This window comes from Hyposmocoma kahamanoa, unplaced genomic scaffold (assembly GCF_003589595.1).
Source record: "Hyposmocoma kahamanoa isolate Upper Pololo Valley unplaced genomic scaffold, ASM358959v1 92, whole genome shotgun sequence".
NCBI lineage: Eukaryota > Metazoa > Arthropoda > Insecta > Lepidoptera > Cosmopterigidae > Hyposmocoma > Hyposmocoma kahamanoa.
Window position 1 is genome coordinate 2,737,116 of NW_020654748.1, and position 13,443 is coordinate 2,750,558.

The 13,443-nt window shown below is 36.4% G+C and overlaps 2 protein-coding genes across 2 annotated transcripts in view; one reads left to right on the top strand and one right to left on the bottom strand.

The window, feature by feature from the left end:
- The first annotated feature begins 1,329 nt into the window (after positions 1–1,329).
- Positions 1,330–2,001, top strand: LOC113236640. The gene has a single exon (XM_026472801.1). The coding sequence runs from the start codon at positions 1,330–1,332 to the stop codon at positions 1,999–2,001; it is 672 nt and encodes a 223-aa protein (XP_026328586.1).
- A 10,998-nt stretch (positions 2,002–12,999) lies between these two features.
- Positions 13,000–13,443, bottom strand: part of LOC113236641 — a 229,229-nt gene continuing 228,785 nt past the window's right edge. The window contains exon 4 of the mRNA XM_026472803.1: positions 13,000–13,082. Coding sequence (XP_026328588.1) covers positions 13,000–13,082 — 83 coding nt within the window. The remainder of the gene's footprint in view (positions 13,083–13,443) is intronic.

Genomic DNA, 13,443 nt, shown 5'->3' on the forward strand with positions numbered 1-13,443 from the left:
CCTACATACACTGTTTCCCGGTGTGGTGGTAATATTAGTGTGATCAAACTAATTGAGTAATTTTCTAAGCAACAGACGGTCGACATCGTATTTTTTGTCGATCGACATATGTTGATCATCAAAAGATCGACCAAACCTGTAAACATCTTATGACAAACTGAGCACACTTTTCTATACGGCGGTACTTTGATAGGATGTAAAGCACGATGCAAGATGGATGACGTATGATTTGAAAGGAATTAATATATTGGAGAAATACTTCCTTATCCTTATAAGTTTGTTTCTATGTACATAAACTTCATTATTACGTTATAGATTTCAGCTTTAGCAGAATACCTTCCGTACTACAATGATATTACGATTTTGTGTTTTTAAATGTTTTAAAATTGAAATGAGAGGTTATTATAACCACTATAAGCAAATTACACTTAAAGTAATCACAGTCCTAACAAAATGGTTAGATTAAGTAGTTATGAATTTAAAATGCCATTATCAAACGTGCTTATAAATACGTAAAAAAGAACTTAGAGATAAATGTTCTCCACGAGAAAAAATAAAACATATTCTCCGTTTTAAACAAAACGTGAAACCAATTGACGCTTAATGTACAAATGCAAAGAGACATAACAACATAGCATTACTTTATAGCTTTCTTTTTTTAGTTATTAAAATGATTCTTCTTTTATATCTTATACAATAGCACATACATAATGTATTACCTATATGGTCATCTATGTTTCTGTGTCGAGCAACTTGAGTAGTAGGAGAAATTAAAAACAAATGTATCTTTTGCCGTGAAATTTGGTTTATATTTATTATGTTTTTGTGCTACGGAGTTAAGGAAATAAAGTATCCATTGTTACGCCAACTTTGTACTAATAATTACCAATGTGTACTTCTGAAACTAGCAGATTTATAAAGTTCTTGCTTGGGGGCATCACCGCTCTATTTATTTCTATTTTAAAGCGGCAGACGGGAAGTTAGAGGGCATTAAAATTATCAACGTGTGTATAATTTATGATATTTTAATTAGAATAAGGTATAAATTTGCAATACTCTGAGACCGACCTCGGAGCATCGCGGTGTATTTCTCTCTGCATTTAGAGCATTGAAATTCACACCTTATTTCAATTGTAATAGCATAAAATTTACATCAAAATGACGTGGGTAGGCGCTTAAGTGAACACACGAAATATTTTCTGCTCCCAAATTTTTTTTATTTAAAAATAGTAAATGTGTATATATTTCAAAATTTAATTCACTGGCACTTAGGTTGACTGTCTCCTAACTCTCACACAACTTTCTCTCACTTTATCCATCTTCTGTATAATGGACGCCTCAGCAGAGCAGCTCATGAAGAGTATTCATGAATTATCTTCGCTGTTCAATAGCAGGATGGGCGAATTCGAGAAGAATATTCAGCAGCCCGGCGCTAACACAACGGTGAAGAGTCTTACAGCGGACTTCTACACTTTTAAGTCCTTTGTTTGGAAAACCATTGGCATGCTAAAATCCCAGGTGGAGCTCCTGCACATCTCCTTTGATCGTCTTGAGATGCACTCCCGCAGGAAGGTCTTGCTTTTTCATGGAGTCAAGGAGGATGTTGGGGAAGACACTTGCAAGAAAGTTTCGGTCATATTATCTGACCAATTGAAGTTGTCCGGCATTAGTAACGAGGCATTTGAATCTTGCCATAGATTGGGTGCTAAAAGGAACACAGCCCGGCCTATATTGGTTCGTTTTACCACTGTGCATCTACGGTCCATGGTGTGGAAAGCTAAAACCGCGTTAAAGGGATCCAAAACGTCGATTTCCGAGTTTCTGACAAAGCCGCGGCAGGACGTGTTTGTGGCAGCTCGAGCTCACTTTGGTATGAAGAGGTGCTGGTCAGCTGACGGAGTTATAGTTGTCCTTCTTCCTGATAAGAACCGTAAGAAGATTGTTTCCTTGGCTGAGCTAAAACTATTGACTTCTCAGTACACCAAGGATTCCTCGTCGTGACTTCGTACTGTGCAGTAAAATGACGATCTATCGGGTTTGTTGTGACCGTTGTAATTTTGCCGGCTTATACTCTGTTCGTATTTTTAAATTATTGTGGGGTATTCAGTTTACATTATATATAATTTTGCACTCAAAATTGTAATACCTCCTATTTTAGTTAAAACAATCTCACCCACATAATGTCAATTTCACTTTTTTTTTTTTTGTCTTTTTTCTTGTTTACTTTTATGCTCCCCATAGACAGGCAGAGTCTTTAATGCATACAGCCTTCTCTGTTGTCACTTTTCTTATGGCTATGGAACATTATACTTACAGCAAATTCCAATTCAAATTGTGTTTTTCCATTCATTTTATTTATTTTATTAATTTGAAATTGTAATTATACTGTCACATTTTTAATTTTTAAGTTTTCTTTTTTTTTTTTTTGTAAGTTTGGAGTTGCTCAACATGTCAACCTAGGCAGTGAGTTCTTTTGGCTAATTTAATTTATTAATTTTTTTATTTTAAATATTTTTTGTTTGTTTGTTTTATATCTATATAATATTTTCGTATTTTACGTATTTATTAAGTTTACATATTTATTTTTCAATGATTGTAGAAGATGAATATTTTTCTTGCTCTTCCGATGATTACGAAAGTGCGCAAAGTCTTAATTCTAGTCTTTCTGACTCTGATCCTCTTGAAGATAAGCTTTCTAATATATTTAGCAATAACTCCAAATTTCTTTCCCTAGTGCACATCAACGCGCAGAGCATTCCCGCTCACTACAACGATCTTCTCACATCTTTTAGCGCCGGCGTAGTTGATAGTATTCTCGTATCGGAAACTTGGCTGAAGCCTTCATTACCTTCGACTAGCTGTTCCATTCCAGGCTACAAACTCTTTCGCAATGACCGTACGGGCTGCGGGGGTGGTGGTGTTGGTGTTTACCTACGTAGCCACATTCCTGCTGACGTTGTTTGCAGTTCTCAGTCACAGTATACTGGATCTTTGGAATATCTGTTTCTTTCAGTAGTAGTCCACCATAAAAAAATTCTGCTTGGTGTTTTATATAGCCCAAATGACAAAACAGACTACTTTAACACCTTGGAAGGTACTCTTGTAGACTTGGTTCCCCTTTTTGATCATGTTGTTCTTATGGGCGACCTAAATACTTGTATTCTCAAGAATAACTACCGTTCGGATAAGTTATTAGCTTTGACGTCTGCGCTTGATCTCCAAGTGCTGACGACATTGAAACCGACCCATTACTTCCCTAACAGCAGACCTTCCCTGATTGACTTAATGATTGTTTCTCACCCTAAGCTGGTCCTTTCGCATGGGCAGATGGATGCTCCTTTTTCACATCACGATTTAATTTTTCTCTCTTACAGAGTGCGTCCACCTAAAGTTAAAGGAAAGGTCCGTCTATTGCGCAATTTTAAGCATATGGATCTTGTTCGTTTGAGAGAGGATATTGGTCGGGTTGACTGGTCTTTGCTTTTTTCGTCTGACAGTATTGACGTTAAGGTTGATATTCTTAATACTGAACTTGTAAAAATTTATGACTCTCATGCACCAGTACGTCCAGTACGTGTCAGACACGCACCAGCTCCTTGGCTTTCGCCTGAGATTAGAAGGGTTATGGTGAAGCGTGATAGAGCCAAGTGCCGTCTAAAACGTGAGCCCTCTCTATTAAACCTCGAAGCCTATAAGAAGTTACGAAATCTCTGCAACAGAATGTGTAGGGATGCTAAACGCCGTTATATTCATTCCACCATTCAAAATCTTTCTCAGGCTCAGGTCTGGAAATTTTTGCATTCTATTGGCGTGGGCGAGTCCATGGATGTTTGTCAAAGCAACGTGGATCTCAATGCCCTAAATTCTCATTTTTCGACTCCCCCTGTCATTCTTAACCATCTTACTAAATCCAGTACCCTTTCTTCTCTTTCTAATCTTGTTCCACCTGTTTGTCCCCCTTTTACTTTTAACATGGTCTCAGAAGAAACTGTAATGAAATGTGTCCGCTCAATCTCCACCAAAGCCATCGGCAGTGACAATTTGAGCCTCGACATGATTCTACCTGTGTTGGAGGACATTGCACCTGTTGTTACTCATATCATAAATTATTCTCTCTCGCGCAATGTTTTTCCAGCACAATGGAAAAAGGCTTTTGTTATACCTCTCCCTAAAATCCCAAATCCTACATCACTTTCACAATACCGTCCTATTTCTATTCTTCCTATCCTCTCTAAAGCTCTTGAGTCCATTGTCCATAGACAACTTTATTCTCACCTCATCTCCCATAACCTTTTATGTCCATATCAGTCTGGCTTTCGTCCATCTCATAGTACTGTTAGTGCTTTACTGAACATTACTGAAGACATACGTCATGCTATGGATGAAACGAAGCTCACTGCTATTGCTTTGTTGGATTTTAGTAGTGCATTTAACTCCGTTGATTTGGACATTCTCATGGGTACTCTTCAGGCTGTTAATATCTCCTCTACTGTCCTTAGTTGGTTCTCTTCTTATCTCTTTGGTCGCCAGCAGTGTGTGAAAACTAATGATGGCTCGTCATCCTGGTCTAATTTAACTGCTGGTGTACCTCAAGGCGGCGTACTTTCTCCCTTACTCTTTTCAATTTTTATTAATAATATTTCCCGCGTAATTTCTTCTCCCTTCCATCTGTATGCTGACGATCTTCAACTCTATCGTAACTTTAAGGTAGGTGAGGTCTCTGAGGCAATTTCGGCACTGAATTTCGATTTGTTGGCTATCCAGTCATGGGCTAAGTCGTTTGGCCTCTTAATTAATCCTGCTAAGTCGCAGGCCATGATTGTTGGTAGTAGCAGAATAAGATGCAAGCTTGATTGGTCCTTAGTACCTGCGTTGGTCTATGATGGAACGTCCATTGCATATACTGACAAAGCCAAAAATCTAGGCATAATAATGGATTGTACCTTGTCTTGGACCTCTCATGTTAATGAGGTCAGCAGGCGTATGCACCACTCATTTCACTCCCTCAAACGACTCCAATATTTTCTCCCTTTTCATACTAAAATTATGCTAGCGCAAACTCTTCTTCTCCCCATACTTGACTATGCCGACGTTTGTTATTTAGATGTGACCGTGGAGCTTTTAAATAAATTAGAGCGCTTACAAAACCTGGCTATTCGGTTTATTTTCGGTCTCCGTAAATATGATCATGTTTCCGAATTTCGTGCTCGGTTAAATTGGCTCCCAATTCGTCTTCGCCGTGATGTGCATATCCTGTCCACTATTTATAATATACTTCGCGACCCTAACTCCCCACCCTACCTTCGTTCCCGGTTCCAGCTGCTGCCCCCTCCCACCCGCTCTAGACGTCCCTGCATCACTAAGACGCTCGTTCAACCCAGCTGCAATACTAATTTCTTTTTTAACTCCTTTTCTTGTCGTGCAGTGCAGTTGTGGAATAAACTCCCTTCCCACATCCAGGCGAGCCCGTCGATTGCTTCTTTCAAGAAAAGTTTGAAAGCGCACTTTCTTGCAGAACTTTCTTCGTAATCATCTTATTGTTTCTTAATTATTATTATTTTTTTATTATTATATATTTATATATATCTATATATATTATGATGTTGCTATTTATTATACGTTATTTATTGTATTTATTTATAATACTTATGTGTGTATCGGTATTTATACAAATTTTTTCGATAGTTTATAGTATTTCACCCTCTCTATCTTGCACGCTGTTGCCCGCTTACAACTTACGCTCTCACCACCATAGGTTGACTGGAAGAGATCTCTTTTAGAGATAAGTCCACCTTTGCTCACTTTTGTTCACAGATTTTTTCTTGTTGTTTGTTTTTTTTGGTGCAATAAAGAATATATATATCGATTAATTTAATGTCGTCTGCCTTGCCATCCGCTGGCTTGTGCTGGCCTTTAGGCAGGCACCGTTCTCCGAAGCCCTAGCTTTTGTAGAATCCCTAAATTGAATTAATGATAGTGATGTGTTCAGTAGCACAGAATAGAAATTTTTAACATCTGCTGGTGACATTTACAAGTACACTATAAACATATCTAAGTACCTATAATACAAGTTCAAATGAAAAGAATCCTAAAGTAGACGCAATAGATCTTACATTTATTTTTGTAGTTCCCGGGTGTTGATTCCGTTGCTCTGGTATATAAAGTACAGGGAATTCCCTAGTTTAAGACCACGTTATTCGTGTAATTAGTATTAAATAGGTTGTAAACCACTAATGTGCCGTGACCAGGATTACGGCAATAATAGGATACTTCGGGCCACAAAAATGTATTGGATAGTTTGAAGGAAAAGAGAGGAAAGGAAAGGCTGTAACAGGAAAAGGTACTACAATACATAATATACACTGGTTCAATACTATAAAACACTCCCTAACGTATAATTACATACGGATATGCTTCTGGATGATCATAAAGTAGACACTTACTCCAAAAGGGCCGAGTTGTACAGAATTAAAGATTGGTATTAACATTAAAATTAGCACATGATTAGGTTGAGAACTGGTAAAAGGATTACAATTAGACGCAATTGAATATTACAGCCGGACTGCTCGCTATCGCGATTGAGCAGGCAGTGACGACGGAGCGAAACAAAATGAGAATGGCGAGGCAAAGGAATGAAGGAACGATTCAAAATTTGAAAACAAGTGGCCAGGAACCAGAGAAAAGATAATAAAATGGCGGGATGACGGCGTAAGGAGGTCACATCGCCACAGTACCTGGCACTTTACTATTAGTGCACTCAAATATATCACAAGCTCATAGGTTTTCGGCGATTGTTGCACATAGGAAAAGAAACTGTGACGGTGTGACCTCCTTACGCTGTCATCCCACCTTTTTGTATCGCCTCTCTCCATTCGTATTGTATTGTTTTTTCTTCTTCTACTCATATTTAAATTTTGAATTGTTCCATTTTCCTTCGCATTCTGGTTTTATTTCTTTCGACGGTCAAATTGTCTATTTTTTTTTATTCTTTTCAAGTTTAATCATAATACAATCAATGTAAATCATGTATCGACCATAATAAGCGAATAACAGTCTATCTGAAATTCAACATTATACAACCCGATAAGGGGTAAGTTAAAGTTAGGGAGTGTTTTTCTTATTAATGTACTGTTTTTCTACATTTACCATGTTTTTCTACTTTTACTGCACGTTAAATAAATTTGTGGACTGGAAGTTTCCTGTTTTACTGCCGTGATCCTGATCACGGTTGTTAGGGTTAGAACTCTTTCAAAACTATTCCTGTTTTTGGATCTGAATTGCGTATATATCGGGTCCCTTACAGGTTCCATGATCACGGCTGACTGTTCAAAACGTTGGTTTGTTTGAAAAAATTAAATTAGATCCGAGAAAAATAGTGTCATATGAAAACCTGTTTTTTGTCGCAATTTTATAAAAGATCGTCGTATTAATAGATTCATATTGATGAGTGTATTGATCTGGTGTAACCTCATAAATCAACACCCGATGTTTACGAGGTACCAAACACACCTTTCCGTTTTCATAAACCAGGCCGACCCTGCAATTACGCATAATATTTCTCTATGATTTAGATGGTGTCGCGTGAACTGGTTCCTTTGACTTGATAGACGTTTACACCTTGACCAGCTGGATTGTGATTTCTCTCCACCCATTTAGTTGTAAATCTGTTTACTTCATTGTCGCGACACACGCCTCATTTACTCATTCTGCTGGATGTAAGCATCACGCCGATTCACATTGCAATGCCACTCAGATCTTTCTTAAAACGATCTGAGAGCACTGCCACTGCGTCTGTCACCCTGATACATAAGTTGACAAGTCCCATGTGCTCATCATTTCACCAGCACCCTTACCCTTCAAAACCGTAATGCTCAATTTACTGCTTGGCGGCATAAATAGGTAAGGTGGCAGTACTTCCCTGGAAGAACCATAGACTATAAGAATGTTAGTTTCTTTAAACTTATCTTTCAAAGGCTGGCCCAAATTGTAAACTGCAATAACTAAAGTATTTGTTCATTTACAAATTGTATATTTAACTGACTTCAAAAAAGGAGGAGGTTCTCAATTTGATTGTTTTTTTTTGTATATATGTTGCGCGATAAAATAAAATTTGTGAACCGATTTTAATGATTCTTTTTTTATTGGAAAGAGGGTACCTCAGTAGTGGTCTCATTTAAATTTTAAGAAAATATTCCATCTTTCTGATTGGCAAACTAGGGGATGAATCCGGTTTCGCTTACTTTCCGGTAACCGATTTCAATAAAACTTGGCAAATAGATGTAATTCCACGAACTTTTGAGGTCAGTTTTTTGATACTCCGTATTGAGATTATATCAAAGACAGAAACAAGTTAAAAAAAGAGACAAAACACCTGTTTGTTTTCTTTCCAAAACATTTGTTGTTTCTTTAGTTAGCGGAAAGTGAGCAATAATATTTTATATAAAGTTTTTGATATACAATGCTGCCAACACCCTTAAACATTGTAACAAATTTCTTCACTTTCAATACTGTCTGTCTGTCGGTAAATAACTTCAACTTATCTAGTCGAAACATTTATTCTAGCCGGTCCATTATCCATTGAATAAATTAACAACAAACCTGCATCCAGGTTCGATGCTCGAATAATGCAAAACACTACCTGTTAGCACCCGCTGCGATCGCTCAAGCTGTTGATTGAGTGTAAATCATGGTGTCCATTTGGCGGACAGAGGTTTTGTGTTTAATGAATAGTTAGTTTGCTGAAGGAGTCACCATATCTAGGAATCAGTTTGAAGTGGTTTGAAAACGCTTTAAATAGAAAAAGACGTTGTGCTTCCGTTCGAGCAGCTTTGTTGAAATCAAACATCGTTTTAGCTCTAATTTTTTCAATTTGTTATAAAGTAAAACAAAATTTTATAACTAATTACAATCTAGCCTTTTTACAAGACTAATAAGCAATTTTAATTTAACCTAAAATAAAAGAAACTTACATGAGAAACTGTCCATCGACAAAATATCTTTTAATGTTACTTATGTGGAAGATATATTTTCATGTGTTCATAGTCTTATTAAGGCGAGTCTCGCATCGCGCTATAAATGAATATGAATAAAATAGGAATAGGCGGAAAATATTTGATACACATCCATCGTCGAGAAGCGCTTGATGGCGACTGACGGGGCAACACGGGCGCGACGTGTCGTTAAACCGCTGAGCAATTCGTCCTTAAAAAGAAACTATCTCCAACAACTCTCTTTAAAAACAAACAAGGGACCTTTATGCAAAACTTGTTTATTTTCAGAACCCTTATAAGGTATAAATACACTAAGTACATTTACAAATTTCTTTCCGAAGTAATAGTGTAACAATTTTGGTCTTGTTTTTAAGAAAATTGATTAATTATTTAGTAATTGAAATTATTGTCGCATTAAGTGTATTTAAATTATATATTTAACCTTCAAGGGTGGCAACACGTGAAATTAGTATTGGTAGCAACACTTTCACATGTTTATGAATGAATATTGTTGTACGTGTTGGCAACACAAAAATGGTCATAATTAATCTTGTTAGAATATGGTAACCCACGTCTTCTACACCTTGTACCATGTAATGTGTGTGCTCCGTATTTATTAAAATATTTAAATCAGTACAAGTCATCTTTAAATTCAACATCACTACTACAGTCCGCGCTCCCAAGAGTACGTAAATAAAATATTTTTTTTTATACCCTTACCGCTTATTCGTTCCGAATCCGAAATTATACACATCTAGAAAATTCAGACCCACTTCGAATGTCCCTTGTGCACAAAGTCCGATTCGGACCTGAGAAAATACAAGTACCAGTTGTGCACCTAGAGATAAAATGACATTTCGGACACCTGTGACATTTCGGACCGTACTCTTTGCCGTGGCCTTTCTATAAGTTTTTATTTTTAATTTTACTTCGATTTATTACACTAAAACATAATTAACACAAATAAAAACAGATGCCAACGTTGTGCCTAGTGCCGAAGCTACAATCCTCTATACCTATAATGAATTGCCAAAAAACCTGTTTATATTACCATTCCAAGAAACGAACATTTTCATAAACCAGAACCGTAAGTAACAACTCTAACCTCTAAAGCTCGAGCTATAACCGTACCCAACCCATTTATTTCCTTAAAACCATTGCAAAAATAAAACTTTTGCACCAAAACATTCACCCGCATATAAAACTAAAATCGTGCACTAAATTTTCTCGCATTTGAAACGGCATTCGTCTGTAAATTTACCTTTGTCGAAGCCGTATTTTAAGTCTGGATACTACCAACTTTTACGTTCAGGGTAGACAGTTCTACTATTTTCAATGAATATTTGGCACGAAATCTACATAGAAGAGAGAGACAACTAGCACAGATGTGACAAGGATATTGTCTGGTTACCTATCAGTAGTCGGAAATGACATTTTCCAGAAATAACGTTTGGTCGAAATTTCATAACCTCGAAAGTAATTTTGAGAGGAAAATGTTTTTTTTTTTAAACCTTTTTTTAAAAGAAAAAGGAACATTTTCCTCTCAAAATTACTTTCGAGGTTATGAATTTTCTTTTAAACCTAACTAACCTAACCAAATCTAATCGTGTCTTTGCGATAAACATTCAACATATCGTGAAAGAACAACTGTTTCGTTATAATTCGGTTTACGGTGCAACGTCGCCGACAAATGCAATTTGTGTAGATTAGTTAGAAATAGTGTTTTATTATATTTTATGTATGTTATTCCTTAAGGTATATATTATATGTGTGTTTCTTATATAGCATTGAATTATTATATATGTTAGTCTATAAGGTACGTATTTATGTTTCTTTGTAACCTGAATACAAAAAAAATACATAAATAAATAAAGAAGAAAATTCTAAGAAACGTTATTTCGGACAAAAAAATTTCGAGTTTGTGACAGGTTACCATACTGGTTTCTTTACCCTTGTTTCTGCAAATAAGCAATGATAGCTTATATGGAGGAACCAGGGTTGGATTTCCATCAGCGGCCATAACCACAGATAGATAAAAACCTTTATTAGCTTTCATGGGGACATATTCACTAGAACTAATACTATGATGATTCATCATCATCATATCAGCCGGAAAACGTCCACTTCTGAACATAGGTCTCCCCCAAAGATTGCCAGACCCGCCGCCTTTACTAGATCATCCATCCATCTAGTAGGGAGCCGTCCCACTGGAGTGGTCCTTACCTTTCTGCCCCAACAGCCGTCAGTTCTACGAGCTATGTACCCCACCCATCTTGCTAATCCTTTGAGCTATGTCGGTGACTTTCGTTCTTCTACGGATCTCCTCATTTCTGATGCGATCACGTAGAGAAATACAGAGCATAGCTCGCTCCTTAACTCTTTGAACGACTTTGAGCTTTTTTATGAGGCCCATAGTAAGTGACCACGTCTCAGAGCCTAGGTCATCGCTGGCAACGCACCCTACTCGAAGACACTATGATTATACAAACAAATTACTTAAAAATCGGAAATATTAATAGGCAGTACTAAACAAATTTATATAGAAGTAATTAAACCAGGTTGTTTTGAAAGCATGACATTGGAAAAGAAAAACCAGCAGGTTTAGCATAAATTGTCCATGGCGCTGGTGTTCTAGCTGCTACGACTGTTAAGAAAGACGCCACTCGTCATCTCCGGCAGTCCACTGGCTTTACCCTTTCAAGATGGAATTTGAATTTGCTAATGGCGAAAGAAAATGTCATGAAACCTGCATAACGAAGAAAGGTTCCTGTTCAAAAACCAACAAGTAAGTTTAATAGAATTTGGTCCAAATTCTTCCGTTACAAGAGACTTGTCTCGAGCAATGGGATTTACATCAATTCGGTAAGTGTCTCAGTAAGTGACAGGGATAATTCCGAAAGATGGGTAACAGCTTTTTCCTTTGCGAGATAGCACTATTTTTCCAAAGCATCAGTATGGCAATTTGAAGAAACTCTGGAAAGTTGAATGACCAAAAATAGACTTCAATAGCTGACTGGTATTGCAGAAATTGTTTTCTACGAACTTTTGAATTCTAAATTTGAATTCAAATTTCGTATAATGCTTATTATAGTTCCGTTTTTTTTCTGCTTCTCCATCACGCATATTAAATAACGTATCAAGTAAGTGAGAAGTTATAATTGCAATACGAACACCTTTACTCACAAATTCACCTGCAGCAAATGATGGTACACGTTCGCTTATAAACTAACTGATCACTTTAACCTTACAAGACAAGAAGTTTATCTTCATATCTTTATAGTTAAAAAGTAACGTAACTACGTAAGTAATAAGTGACTTTCAGGTCAAGCTTGTGTCTTGAAAGTAAGAGATCACGTCTTATTATATATGTGTATATTGAGTTAGACTATTTTTTGGGAACAAATATCGCATGTTTTGTTTTTTTTTTTTTTTTTACTTTATTTGACTCTTTATAGATCTAATGGTCACCCCAGACTGAGTCAATGTACTCGATTTTAAAACCTAAAAAATAGTTATACATCTTCTTATGTTTCAACTTCACCTAGTCATAATTTCGTTATGATATGATAATACGTTATTATTTTATACCTAGAGTATATTTGTTGTTCGTAATTGTCTTTCTAATCACCTTTGTATTTGTGATTTATTATAACTATAAACAACATAAAAACACTTTATTACGTGATAGTATTTCTCGCGCCTTTTTACGCAGCTATAAATTCAAATGTACAACCGTTTGCTATCGATGACATCTATGTACAGTGTTTTTTAAATGACTCCCGAAAATTTTGACGGACTTTTTTACGACGGCTACAACGAATCATATAGTGTAGCTGCCTCTATTAGCACACTTTTATACAAATTAATTTAAAATAAAGCATGATCATTTTAAATTAAATCTACAATTAATATGAGGGTCTAAAGAAAAACAACAATAAATCACTCTTATTAGCACAGATGCGTCTTCTCGTATATAAAACAATGAATTATGTAAATGCATGAAGCGGTATTACAAAGAGACTAGGACAATGGTCGTCCTTGCAAGGTTGCTGCGAGCGGTGCCGGTGGGCGGAAACGTGAGCGCAATTGTATCTGAACGAGATAAGTTTGTACGTTCGGTTAAAATAACTAACTGGGTTAAAATACACATACTTTTGTGTATTGCTTTAAAATTGTATCGAATTTGTTATGGAAAGTATAGATGTTACGAGAAGAATGATATAATTTATGGAGGGAAAGGTTGACCTCGGCATACAAATCTCAACTAAATTCAGATTGGCCTTAAATAAATAAAATTATAAGCATAAACAAGCGTGTATTCTTAAATACGCCTGTTTATCTCATGGTTTTTCTGATTTTTAAGTAACAAGTAATAAGCCACATGAATGGGCTACAAACAATGATAGCCTAAATTGTACAGAATGAGCGATCTTCAGAAGGTAAAGAAACATAA

What these genes read in the sequence shown, in the direction of transcription:
- LOC113236640 (XM_026472801.1), top strand. Translation starts at nt 1,330, where the DNA reads ATGGACGCCTCAGCAGAGCAGCTCATGAAGAGTATTCATGAATTATCT.